We start from the raw sequence: 14,126 nt of genomic DNA, 5'->3' as shown, positions 1-14,126 counted from the left end.
TAAGCATGACTTGAAATTAAATTCGAGTCTGACTAAATAAACACCCATTTTGAATATCTCGACACTTTTAATTTGCGTTGAACTCAACTCAAGCTTGATCCAAGGTTGAAAGTAAATTCAATGCAAATAAGTTGATAGGTGCAGAGACAAATGACTCAATATTTAATAAGGATTTTCTAGTTAATTTTCCCTGGCACAACGCAAGTCGGCACCGTCTGCCGAATTTGCTGATAAATCGTATGACGCAACGGGTAGCGGAATCATTCATGTGAGGACCCACTCTTGAACTATAATATAATAATATCTCCCCTTCCTCGCTATTCTGGGGCTTTCCCTTCGATGGCTTCTCCACTCGCTTCCCTCTCGCCAGCCCTCCACCGTCCCGCCCTCCTTAAACACCCCAAATCCCCGCCATTCTCCCTCCCAATTCGAAGGCTTTCCCTTCGAAGAACCCTAACTCCGCCCTCCATCAAAGCCATCAAGGAATGGGCGGAGTACGAGGACGCCGTGCGGGAGAAGGACCTCGCTCGGGCCCTCCGCTTCCTCAAATCCATGGAAGCTTTTCCAACCCAATCCCCTTCCTTGTCTCCCTCTCCTCCTCCTCCTTCCATGGATTCCGTTGCTTCTTCGATTCCTTCAGAGTTGTACTCTCGGGAGTTGCTGAGGCCCGAGAGGGACTGGGAGGTGCTCGACACTTGCTTGAATGCTGATGATATGAGGCTCGTCGGGAGCGCCTACGCCTTCCTCCAGGCACGGGGACTGCTTCCGAGTTTCGGGAAATTCAGGAACATTGGTATGGTAGCTCCGTTCTCTTTCGTCTTTTTTTTCTCGCGAGTGGAGTAGATTTGATGAGAATTTGATGCTATCATGGATTTTGATGTTTTTTCTTGCTGATGGTTTTTCCCCCGGTTGCGTTCAGTTTGTTTGTCACGAAAATATGCTATTTTTATTATGTTAATGGTATGTATGATATCTATCTCCCCTTGCATCATCACTTTCAGAAAAAGGAAAGGAAAAAGCAGTGGCATTCTCATAAGGAGAAACAGAAAGGAAAACTATTTACTATTATAAGCATCGTATTCCGGTGTTCTGTACGATGCTCACATATGTCATACTCTTGGTGCAGCATTTAAATTTGAATTTTGCTCCTTCAACAACTCATCTTTGGTGGTCATATTTTTCCATTTGAAATTGACTAACTTATTATTGGATATCCAACTTCATTTAAGAATGCTAGACAAGTTCTTGGAGCATTCAAGGGTCTTATGCTCAATTATTGGAATCCAAGAGGTGGTCTAGGAAGCTCATGTTGCTGTGAATGGTAAAGAAGAAATTGCATAAACTATTTCATAAGATATTAAAAAGCTAAGCAAGCAAAGAAGCTAGTAAACATAAGAATGCAACCTATGATGATCTACACGGTAGTTTAGGATTAGGAGTCTAGGGTAAAATTTTTAACATGAGTAAGGAAATCTTGAAATAGAAATCAATTTATAGTGTGGATGGTGTAAATATGGTCAGAGTTGGTCAGTTTTCGGAAAGATGGAACTGTTAATTTGATAATGAGTATATTTTATGAAAATATCTTTATAAAGATGAGAGATGGTTGGACATCAGCTTGTTCATCATCGCTCGCCTTGTTGTTCAGCTGCCATTTCTCTACTCTGTCATTACTTCTTCCCTCTTTTTGTCAGGTGTCTTGTTAACCCCTGTTGCAGATTCCTTATATTATTCCTTAAACTCTCATATCCACTTTTATCCTTCTCTTGGTCATTTTATTGGCTAATCACAATAACAGCTTGCTTTTTCTTTAGAGTGGTCAATTATGGGCTAATTTATCTTTTCTTAAACAAATACGTTGTTGTTTCAAATTGAGCTGTTATTGTTGTAGTAAAAATTTTAAAACCTAGAATATGAACTGGCCTATTAAAAGTTATGTATTTGTTGAAGAAAATTTGGGGTTTTAAAGCATAAATTAATTGGAGCATATAATTCAAGATGGCTTGCAATTAAAGGGAATGCAAGCATAAAAATGTAGAGATAGTGAGTTAGACTCATGATTCAATTATAATTTCATGAAATTAGAAATGAGTTGGTCAGAGAAGCTCAGGAGCAAGTCCATTAAAGTCGCAACATATTTTGAGATGGAACAGATTTTTATGCTTAACATAAATATGAGCTGGTGAGGTGTCTTGAGTTTATCTTATGTCATCAGCTTTAAATTCTTTCTGCAATATTGTTCCTAGTGAACTTGCCCATAATTAGTATCGACAGAAGTTCGCACATGAAGTGAGAAACTAGGGATATTTTGCATCCAGGATACAACTACCAATGAACCTGTAAAAGCACCTCCACACAGGAAAAAAAAAGAAAAGGAAAGATTCTAGATGTTTGTCATGGCATGGCATGTATCATGCAAGTGCCTTAACAGTGCTAGCACTAGGAAGGCATGTCATGTCATGGTATACACCATCCCAGTGCCAAGCTAGCATGATCAGCACGGTACCTTTCTTGGCTTGGAAATTATCACATTTTATGTCACATGTTTAATTAGAATGAATATGTGTTGAATGTCTTCTAAATCTTTGTTAGATTTTTTTTTTTTAATTGCAGGAATGCAAAAGCTGCCCCCGTTCCCTCATAGGCTTAGGGATTAGAATGATTGTGTAACTCTCGTATCAATGTCTGATTTGATTTCTGAAACCACCCTGAATCTTGTCCTCATGCCAAAGCAGCCAAGGCATTTACTATTATTTATTTGTCTATGTATTTATTATTTATTTATTTAAATCCCAGAACATTTATAATGGCTTTCCAGTCCCAGCCCAACTTACCTTTTGCATTAGTTTTTCTATCACATTTTTCCATGTGTGACCATCAATTTCTTTTACCTCCAGAGTCCAGATCAACTCTTGCTAAATCTTTAATTTAATTACCTCTCCACCTCTTACTTGAAAGGCATCTTGATTTCTATACAAACAGATTGTTCAACTTACTGGGAAAATAAGAACTTCAGCCCTTTCCACCCTTCCACTAGAACCACCCTGAATTCAATTGAACTGATTAGCATAGTTATAATGCCTAGCAAATTGTTGTATTATGGATGGAGAAGTTTGTTTGCTCTAGTCACCAGGCTTCTACTTATGCTAAAAGAAATGACTTACTTTTGACAGGGCAAATTTTGTATTTTCCCCACTAATAGATTTTAGTCACTCACCTAAAGTCCAAAAAGAAGTCCAAGGTAGACAAAAGATGACTTACAATTTTCATATTCCTGTTTTTGTGGTTATTAATGTAAGTATGTAGATAATAGCTATGCCATTTATATTGCCCAGCATTTTTGAAGTGTGCTTACTAATCTGGTTGAGGTTGGTTGGCTGCCTGTTATTCATCATCTGGCATTATCTCATCACTTATTAGATATTTGATCTCAACCTTCAATTGAATTCTAGTGGAACAAAATAGGAGATTTGCATAGTAGGTTGCGTCCTATTTTTGATTTAGATGATTTACTTGTAATCCTATTCCAGTTTGAACTTTGAAGAAGCTTAGCTCCAAAGAGTCCCTTATAATTTGTACCCATGGATTCAAGTGCCATATTGGGGCAGTTCCATGTCATATGACATGTAATGCGTATTGAGTATATGAGCATAGCACAGGGTTACACTCCTCCATGTCTTGCATATTTAACCATGTTTTTCATATAAGTTTTGTGCTGGTGTGCACCAAGGGGCACGGACCAGCTTATACCTTTTCCTTTGTCATGTGCATTGGAACATAGATGGCCGCATAACATGTACATCATGAATAAGCATGATACATATCCATATCTTGCTAACATCTGACGAAACTGGGTGTGGCATGCTATACTTAATCCCTTTATTACATAGGAATTGTAAATGGATGCATGATTGTAGTTCTTAAGCATTTTTCTGTTTTCTCCATACATTACTAATGTAATAGACTTGCACTTCTTGGTCTGGAGGTATTTATTTCTGGATTTGATAGATATACAAGTGTGTATTTGCTCAATGAAGATATGCGCAGCCTTACCCCCGGCATGTGTAGAGGCTGTTTCTGTGTTTCAAACACATGACCTCTGGGTCAAAATAGAGCAGCCTCGTGCCAAGGCTCATCCTTGCTTCAGTTATTATATTGATGTGCTGATGATAATTAAGGAAGATTGTTATATTATGGCATGTGATTCTCTTCTTAAATGCTATTATGTTCACTTGTACATCCAAGTATTTTTAATATTTTATTTCTTGGAATTCTTCTTTATATGTCATTTATTTCATTTGCAGTTTTAGAGGGACTAAGAGATGTAACTCCAACAATTTTAAAGGAATCAACTGGTTTGGAGGGTAAAATTTCTCTAGAGGCTTTTCCAAATTCTCAGCTCCCAATTCCTTTTAAGTTTTCAAAATCTGGTTATTTGATTTCATAACATTTGTCATCCAGCTTTTTTACCATTTACGGGTTTACAGGTTCTTGGAACTCAAGGTTACTTGTATTAAGTTGTCTTTATATTGCTTTATAGAACAAGTATTCCTCCTGTCTTTATTTTTTTTCATTATAATTCTGGACTAACTTGGTCATTCATTTGACATTTTGTAGCCTCGAAGCTTGCACCAAAGAAGTGGGGTCTTTCTGGAAGCTCCAGAATTGTTTTGCTTGCTTTCCTTGGAGGTGTATCTTTTCTGCTCTCTCAGGGGATAGACATACGACCTAACTTAGCAGCCATTTTGGCATTAGGAATGCTAGATGCAATTTTTCTAGGTGGCAGCTGTCTTGCTCAAATCTTATGCTTTTGGCCTCCATATAAGCGGCGTGTTCTTGTTCATGAAGCAGGGCATCTTCTTGTTGGTAATTATCAGATTAGCTTTGGACGTTGATAATCCTTGAACATGCTTCTCTGACATAATGATTTGTATACCAGTTTTCATGTATGATAAACGTTATAAATTCATCACGCAAACTGCACAATTTTATAGTTGACCTAATTTTTATCTTCATATTTCTTTGCAGCTTATCTTATGGGTTGTCCAATTCGAGGTGTGATTTTGGATCCCTTTGTGGCACTGCATATGGGCATTCAGGGCCAGGTATTATTCTATATATATCTGCACTGTGCATAATTCAGTTTTAGCAGAACTGGGCCGTCAGTTATCCATTCTTTCCATTTTTCAACAAATTGCTTCTTTTGTGCATGTTCTTTTTGCTACTGGGACTGTTTTGTACCTCATTATTCTATAAGTATTGCATCATTGTTACATGATTTAAAATGCTTCATGATGTATAAGAATGAAAGGAATTGAACTTTGAGGCATTTATATCTTCTCTGCTCTTAATTGGCAGAAATCTTCAGTATTCATTCTTTTCTGTTTCTTCAATAATTGTTTCTTATGTGCATGTACTTGTTTCTTTTTGCTCTTAGGATTATTTTGCACCTCATTATTCAAAAGGTACAGCATCATTGTTACGTCATTTAGGACAATTTATGACTTATGGATACAGATTGAAGTCAATCCAACCAAATCATGGAATATAAAACATACATCAACAAACTGGGGCTTGTCTTCTGACGTAATTATTATATTGAAGGACAGATGCATGGAGATTTCTTTGATGCTTAGAAGCATGGAGCCATAACCCAGAGGAAACCATGTTCCAGCTACCATTGCCTTTTTCACTCCCTTCCAGTTGTTGTGTTTTTAAAGCACATAAATTTTATTGCTCCCTTTAATGTTTTTCATTCCTGTTCTTATTCATATTCCCATTTTGGCACCTTTTTTTCTATAATTTGGATATTCATTTTCATTTTTGATAGTTAAATCCATATCCAATCTAATAAGTGAGGCATATTGCTCTGATATTCACTCCCACCATTACTGGTGGCAGTTATCATGGATTCTCGGCCAAACAGTCTTCTGGCATTCTATAAGTTCGTGACAAAAACCCTATGGTTTTATTAAAGACAGGTGGCTAAACTGTATCCGTGCTTCCAGAGTTTTGTTGGACTACAACAAGCTGGGAGACATAATAAAAAACTATTTCAGGCAAAGAATAAGGCTAGTGAAAAGGGTTTCTCAGTTTTAGATTGGACTGAAAAAGAGAATGATTAACTAATGAAGATTTGTATGAAAGTTGTAGGAAGGGATGTCAACTTCTTATTTAAGGGCATATGTCCTTGATCTTGGATATGAAGTTTGAACAATGACAAATTAATTTATGTCTCTACTATTCAAATTCAAGTTATTTTGAGCCTTCATTTGTGGTCCCTAAGGCTCCATGTTCAAGGTGCTGTATACAGGATTCTTCTTTAATAGAATCACAATGCAATTAGCCCAGGTCTTGCTTAAGGTAGGAACATGAGTTGAACAGCTAAAAGTGAGTGTGTTAATCAAAAAGGCATCATAGTCTTCTCAGATCATTGAATTGTCTAGGCAGCCATAAGCCTTGACCCTGAAAGGCGTAATTTGAACACCTAAGAGGCCAAGTGAATTCTTGAGTAAAATAAAACTCTAAATTTTGCTAAATTTATATGTTTTCATGTATTGAATCATGCATAGTTCATAAAAACAGTGTTACCTAGACACTTGGCTTAGGTGTGTCCTCAAGTATTGGACACAACATCCTCCAAAAATCTGGGCATAGGGACATGATATAATGCACATACATATAGATATAGATATGTACATGCAGACACACATGTTAGTGTCTCTCTGTTTTTTGATGCTATTCAAAAAAATAGAAACTTAAAAAAGGGAAGGAGAACTGTAGATGCTAGCTAACAAACAGATTAATAGAATAACCATGAGTTTCCAAGTTGTTTAAGTTATTTGCTTGGTTCATTTTATATTACTTAAGATGTGTTGAGATACTTGAGTTGATTTTTAACTGTGATAAATTTCACTTGAATTCTTCATATAATTGTGACAGCTTGACATTAAAAACATAATAACACTTTGATTAAAGCAACCATATGATCCTAAATCTTGATGCTTCATACTCAAAAGATAAGGATACATTGCTTGAATTGTAAAAACCTTGATAGTTTAATGTTAAAAATATAAGAATGCTTTGCTTAAAGTGTGCAAACCTTAAAACTAAGAACAACACACATGACACTCCAAAAGAAAGTGCTAAGTGTCAGAGTTGACATGAGCAAGACACTTCAAAGTGGAGTGTCCACCTATGTCATCTCATATCATGTCCGCGGTCCAAAAGTGTTGACACATGTACACAACTAAAAAATATAGTGTCCAAATAATTAACATAAAAATGCACAAAAAATATAATATCAATCAATGACAAAATTGTAAGTTATTCAATATGAGATTTGTGATATAATTACTTCAATACTACTTAGTAGTCATTCTATTATGTGATTTAAAATATTTTAAGATTATAAGAAACATAGCATGTCCAACCATCAATAAGTATCTAAGAAAACTGTTATAATTTCTCTCTTAAAATAAATACTTTTTCAATGAAAGAGAGAGTTGAAAAAATGCCTTTGATATATCAACAAACAAGTTACCCTCCCAAGGACAAAGGTGGCCCCTAGGCAGCTAGGTACTTACCTAGGCACCTGGGAGGCCTCCTTGCCTGAAGGCCTGGAAAGCATCAAGCTCCTAGGTGGTTGGGATGTGCAGGGGTTTAGGCATGTAGATTGGAGCACCTAGGCAATTAATGCTTCCTTTCACAGCTTTAGAAACAGGAGCAGTAGGGTGCAAATGCCCGGAAGCAAATATTTTTAGAACACTTGAAGGAAGCACATAGAAAGTGAGCATGGGTTTGAGTTTCTGGTGAGTTCCTGAAGTGGGTGTGTTATGCTTCTTTTTTTTTTTTTTGTTTGTCTACCTGAACATAGAATACTTAAATACTACACTCTTCTTGTCCTAACATTTTGCATTGGGGTTTGCAATTTTTTTTCCTGTAGATATAATGATGGCCACTGCAACAGTTGGATAGTTCAGATCCGGCCCCTAGTTTTCCTTGGCTATTTTATTTCTCTTCCTGATTTTTTATTTATAGGGCAAAACTCAAAGGTTGGCTGGTTCATCTTGAATAGATTGAAATGCAGTCCATAACATTTTCTTTTGCATCATATATCAACAATTTCGAAGATCACATATTTTAGTCTAGGTTTTTCCAGTGGATGGAGTTACATAAGTATTGATGCAGTTTAGCAGGATTGATTGCTTAATATTGATATGATAGAAAGATGTGATTAATGTGAAAGAAGATTTAGAATAGGAAGAAAGAACTTAGATCCAAGTTTTTGTCTAGATTCCTACTTAATAACAGATATGAAAGACAATTAAGAAATCAATTTGTTTAGTTTAGAATGCTCGATTGGTATGCAAGAGAGAAATGAAGAACACCTAGAAAATATAAAAATTATATGATGTAGTGTGAAGTTTTGATCTACATTCTTGCTTAAGAATAATGTTCCCTCCATGCATATTTTTAGTCTCCAAATTTGTGGCATCATGTTATGGAGACATGGAATATGTAGAGATAGGCATGGCTGGAGGGTTTGGCAGGGGAAGAAATCTGACACTGCAGCATGAATGTGGCATGGAGGATTTAATGCTCAAAGAAAAAAGGAAAAGAATAACAATACAAAAATACTGGCTAAGGAAGGTGGCCATGGTTCTTCCATAGGCCCAACTAGCCACAAACTATGGATGGTGGTGAACCACTGCCGACATGGAGTATGATGTTTAACTAACTAGAAATATTAATTCGAATTTTAACAATCGGTGTGAGGTCATGAACTAAGATTTTGAATGAACCTTTGTTGCATAACTTAAGCAGTTCTATGACATCCCTATCCATGAACAATTATATTATGTCTTTGAGATCAACTCTCTTATCCAAAGATAGAAGGCAAAAGTCAACTAAAATTGGACTTCACATGTATTATGACAACTTGTATTCTAAATAACAGATTTCTTTAGAATAAGGCTCTTATTTGGGTGGATATTTTACTAACTTCGCAACTCCATTACATTGTTAACTAGCATAGTGGCTGGGCGATGTCCGGGGCTATTGATTTTACAAATTTAGAAGCATAGCCACCATAATAATAGATTTCAACATAAAGCAAACTATAAATATAATAATTTAGTTTGTAATTTAATTGAGGCAAACGGAAAAATAAATAAACATTCAAAGTAATAGTTTGGATCAAAATGAATTGAAACTAAATAATCAAATAGGATTTTGGTATGATGTGAAGGCTGTCATAGGGAAAAATTGATGTTGATCGTGCAATAATTTGTTATTCAAATTGTATTTCATTATTATTTTTTGTTGATTGTTTTGGATGGATTCATGAATTTATGATGCCTTTATTTCCTAATTGCTTTCAATTATGTAATGATTGTTCAAATGATTGGTTGGTTTGGTATGGTGTTGTTCTACGGATATCGGGAAGCAAAGCTTTTCTTTTTATGTCAAACAACTGATATTTTATTTGTGATGCTTATAGAATGTATTGTACAAATATATCTTATAGTATTCTTGATTTTTGGATTTACTAATATTAATAGTAAAAAAAATATTATCATTATTATCAATTAAACACCTGCAACATAGGGGTTAAGTGCTAGTTTGGTCTGAGATAATAATCCCAAGATCAAAGATGATGTAGATGGAGGTAATGAGATCATTGGTTGCACCAGATATTATATATGATAGTTGTTCCAAATTATTTCTACTCTTTCGAGTATCATCTAACCCAGTGATGGGATGTCTATCCTTGAGGTCGAATATCTAAGATTATTCAGAGCACTGATTTTATTTTGAATTCGATGACAAAAATATCTTTTAAGTTGAAATTGATATTTATTATCTTTTAATATTATTTTAATATATATACTAATATAATATTTTTATTACTATTAATATAGTATTTATATGAATATAATATTATACTTAATATTATATTTATATCAATATTAATAAATTTATTATATTAAAATATTAATATTATATTATATAATATTAATATATTAGTATTATGTCAATATAATAAATTATTATGGTGTAGTATTATCTTATAATAAATTAATATTATATTTATATTAATATAAATATAATATTATTATTTATATAAAGTTTAGGAGTAAAAAGATATAGGATGTATTTTTTTAAATAATAATTGATTTTATTTTATTATAGTATATCTATTTTATTATATCTATTTTAGTTTTAAAATTGGTTTCTATGATTCTAAGCATATCTGCATGGCCTCCAAAAGTGCATGCCCTCCAAAACTCTAACACAACAACCACCAGACAATAAATCAGAGCTAAAATTGATCAAAAGATATAAAAAGAAATCTCACGAATGACATGCGAAAGGATACTGGTTCATTAGTGACGTCATCCCCACACTGTTGATCAAACCAAGAAGCATAGGATAGTTAAAGAACAAAAATAAAAAAAAATCAAGAACGATAGGTTAAAAGGAAAGAAAGAAAGAAAGAGACCGTGAGACCAGATGCATATCTGAACCCTAGAAATTGCATCGATCCAAAGCTAGATCAATAGAATAACACATGAATCAAGAGTGGAAAGAACTTGGAAAGAGGATTAAAGGAAAGACACTTACACACTGTCACTGAGGACGATAGCTTTAAGCAAGGTCCGCCAAGAAAAGAAAAAAAAACCAAGAACAATAGGTTAAAAGGAAAAAAGAAATAAAGAAAGAGACCGCGAGACCAAGCACATCTCCGAATCCTAGAAATCGCATCGATCCAAAGCTAGATCGATAGGATAATACGCGAATCGAGAGCAAAAAGAGCTCGGAAAGAGGATTAAAGGGAAGACACTTACCCACTGTCACCGAGGACGATAACTTTGAGCAAGGTCCGCCTCTGTGAGGTTATGGTAGAAAAATGATTTCGATCCAAAAAGAACACTAAGAAAGAGGGGAATACTTTTTGATAAATCTAGGAAAAGCCTGTTGTTTGTTCCATTTATTGGAGAGAGAGTCACCTGTTCCATTTATTGGAGAGAGAAAGAGAGAGATCTCAAGAGTTCCTTCTGGTTTAAGCACAGCACGACGTCGGATGGGCCGAGCAAAGAGCAATTTTTTTCCGTGTTTTTCTATCCTCAAAAGTCTCAATTGGGTGGGACGCTTGAATCGAACAAAGCACAAGGGACTCGCCACATGGCATACTAACAAATACTCTAGGATCTGACGTGTCAACATGAAATACTATCCCTATTATGCATATATCGCTTTACTATTATTATATAGATATTCACCAAAAAATAGCTGGTTGAAATGCATGAGATCATAGAACTCCAATCTAGGATCTACATGATGTGAATTTCCAAGATGATAAATTGAAAATTATGGAAAAAAGTTTTTGCTTGAATGGTTGGAATTTGTACCATTGACCTTGTTTGTTGGATTTGCAGGTTTTGTTGCTTTCAAGTGCTATTTTGGTTTCCTCTGTGCAACTCTTGTCTTCTTGTTAGCATTTTATTGGATTTATTGATTTTCATGAGCACTGTTACTTTAACAAAATATGCTATTCAAACAATTTATTTTTGCACTTTGTACGGCTATGCCTCAGCTTCCTCTGTGAATTCATTAAGAGAAGCTTTATGCTAGGCCTGATAATGAATCTTTTTCTTCAGGCAGGAACTCAGTTTTGGGATGAGAATTTGGAAAATGAGCTCACAGAGGGTCGTCTTAGCAGCACTGCTTTTGACAGGTATATCTTAGAAATAATGAAGCTAGAATCATGTAACAGCAGTCCTCATTCAACTAACCATGTCATTATTGTTTTCATGGTACGATCATTAACTTGTGGACATGCTAAATCAAATGTCTAGGTACTGCATGGTACTTTTTGCTGGTATTGCAGCTGAAGCTCTTGTTTATGGGGAGGCAGAAGGTGGAGAAAATGATGAAAATTTATTCAGAAGTGTTTGTGTTCTCTTACAGCCTCCATTGAATATTGCACAGGTCTCAATGCAATTACTCTATTATATCCTTTGTAAACTTTAGCTGTTACTGAATTAAGGCTTTATTATCAATGTTGCAGATGTCAAATCGTGCACGGTGGTCTGTTATGCAATCCTACAATCTTCTGAAGTGGCATAAACATGCACACAGAGCTGCTGTTAGAGCTTTAGAGAGTGGCCACAGCCTTAGTGTTGTCATCAAGAGGATTGAAGAAGCAATATCTTCCACCACCTAATGGCCGGAGCTTCATACTAATTATTTCATGTCATGAATCTAAGGTTCTATTCGAAGATTTTTCTTGGAATGCTCGCGAGGCTAGGCTGAATACAATTCTTATGTTGATTGACCTTTTTCCTATGTTTTAGCACTGCAGGATAAGAGAACTGGGTCATTTTTTGTTGCACCATTTGTGCAGTGTGACAACTATGATACTTCAATTGGATCCATACTGAAGAATTATCATTTCTTCTTCCATCTGAATATAAAGAGCTGAATTGCTGAGGTATGTGAAGACAATAGGACTGATAGCACTGCGGATGGAGAGGATCCTGAACAATTATTTCAAGAAGACTAAAATTTGGGAAGGACAACCATCAATGACAGTCTAGTCTACTACAGGGCATTCTTATGTTACTGAACTTTCATTTGTCAAGCACCGATGTGATTCAACTTGGACAATGAGTTAAGAAGATTACTGCTGGAAAAAGAAACAAAAGATTACGTGCGTTTGTGCCACCAATCAAAGAGTTTCACTTGCTATTTCATGATTCTGCATTCTTACATGTAATAAATTGTGGAGCTATACTTTCAATGTGTGGTACAAATGAAGCAGTCCAGTGGAAGATCTAGTTGATGGTTGTTGTAACTATCAGAAACATAATCTACTTGTACTCCAAGGGCCTATATGTTGCGTACCAAGGACGCTATTGATGCATGTTTCTTCCTGCTCTCTGTCGGACTACCAGACTTGACACATGTTAGTACAGTTACATGTCTTCTTTTAGCTGACATGTTACTCGTGCCGTGCCTGCTTGAAGATAAAGGTTTAGTATTGAACTGAACGTAGCCCCTCCTGTGACTTCGGTCGTATGGTCTTACCTTTATCTCTATGTAATTGCCATCCCTGATGTACCATTTGATGGGTCTGATTGATCATGGGCATGATCGATGAGGAGAAACCCAGCCCCGATGGTCATATGAATGTTTAGAGTTTTGCTTTCTTTATGATCAAATAAACTTGAGAAGCCATATATTTCGAACCATAAATGTGTTTTTCCTGTCCTCGTTATTTTTTAGTTATGGTGTACTTTCTTGTGTACTTTTCACCTGGTTTGTGTAGATATTCCTTCATCTCTCTCTAACCCATTTAACTAAATTCAAACACCTTTGTCATGCCAGCAGTGACATCTTGATCATAGTTATATATGGCTTATAGATTTGGCACAGGAAAATCTTAAGAGAGAGAAAATTTTTAGTTCACTTAGGTGTTATAAAGTAGATTTTTGAATTGAAAAAATTCTCTTTTTTTTTTAAAAAAAAAAGTAAATGATAACCTTCTATTATCGTATATATCAAGCGGAGAGAATTCATAAATATACTAAAATGATGTATCTTCTACGTATCATGACACGTTGATTATAGTAGGATTATATATGTTATGTTCTTAGTAAAAAAACTAAAAAATAAATTATAAGAACTTCTTTAACTTTAATTTTATTTAATTTATATCTTTTATATTTTAAAAAATATCAAACTAGTTCTTCTAGTAATGAATATATTTCAATATAATCTAATTATTTATTTACTAACAAACAGTATTAATTTTCTTTTTCAATGGATGAAAATATTTCTTGCTTATATGAAAAGAGTTGTCGGTGAGCAAGAGATGAAGATGGAGAGAATCATTATGGAAGGGGAGGATAGAGTCATAGAGGTCGTCGTGAAGGGGGAGGATAGTAGCAAAGGAGGAGAAAGAGGAGAAGGGGTAAGGAGGAAGGAGATGAAGAAAAAAGGGCCACCAATAAGGAATGGATGAAGGTGGAGAGAACCATCATAGAGGAGAAGGGTTTATTGATGGCCTTAAAGGAAGTGGATAACAAGGAGGAGAAGAGGGCGAGGAGCAAGAGAGGAAA

At 35.3% G+C, this 14,126-nt stretch overlaps 1 protein-coding gene across 4 annotated transcripts; it reads left to right on the top strand.

Moving 5' to 3' along the window:
• The first annotated feature begins 314 nt into the window (after positions 1-314).
• On the top strand, positions 315-12,938 carry LOC105059869 (uncharacterized). Of its 4 annotated transcripts, none has more exons than XM_010943355.4 (8): positions 315-793; positions 4,305-4,364; positions 4,618-4,866; positions 5,029-5,105; positions 11,664-11,740; positions 11,862-11,994; positions 12,074-12,272; positions 12,410-12,938. In XM_010943355.4, the coding sequence occupies exons 1-7, from the start codon at positions 340-342 to the stop codon at positions 12,227-12,229; spliced, it is 1,206 nt and encodes a 401-aa protein (XP_010941657.1). In that variant the 5' UTR covers positions 315-339; the 3' UTR covers positions 12,230-12,272; positions 12,410-12,938. The 4 variants fall into 4 exon arrangements, with proteins under 4 accessions (XP_010941657.1, XP_010941656.1, XP_010941655.1 ...); XM_010943354.4 differs by having other exon boundaries at positions 12,368-12,938; XM_010943353.3 differs by having other exon boundaries at positions 12,360-12,938.
• The last annotated feature ends 1,188 nt before the right edge of the window (positions 12,939-14,126 follow it).

The sequence above is a fragment of the Elaeis guineensis genome, chromosome 10 (genome assembly GCF_000442705.2).
Source record: "Elaeis guineensis isolate ETL-2024a chromosome 10, EG11, whole genome shotgun sequence".
Taxonomy (NCBI): Eukaryota; Viridiplantae; Streptophyta; class Magnoliopsida; order Arecales; family Arecaceae; genus Elaeis; species Elaeis guineensis.
Note: the sequence above shows the minus strand (reverse complement) of the source record. Positions and strands in the feature narration are given on the sequence as shown.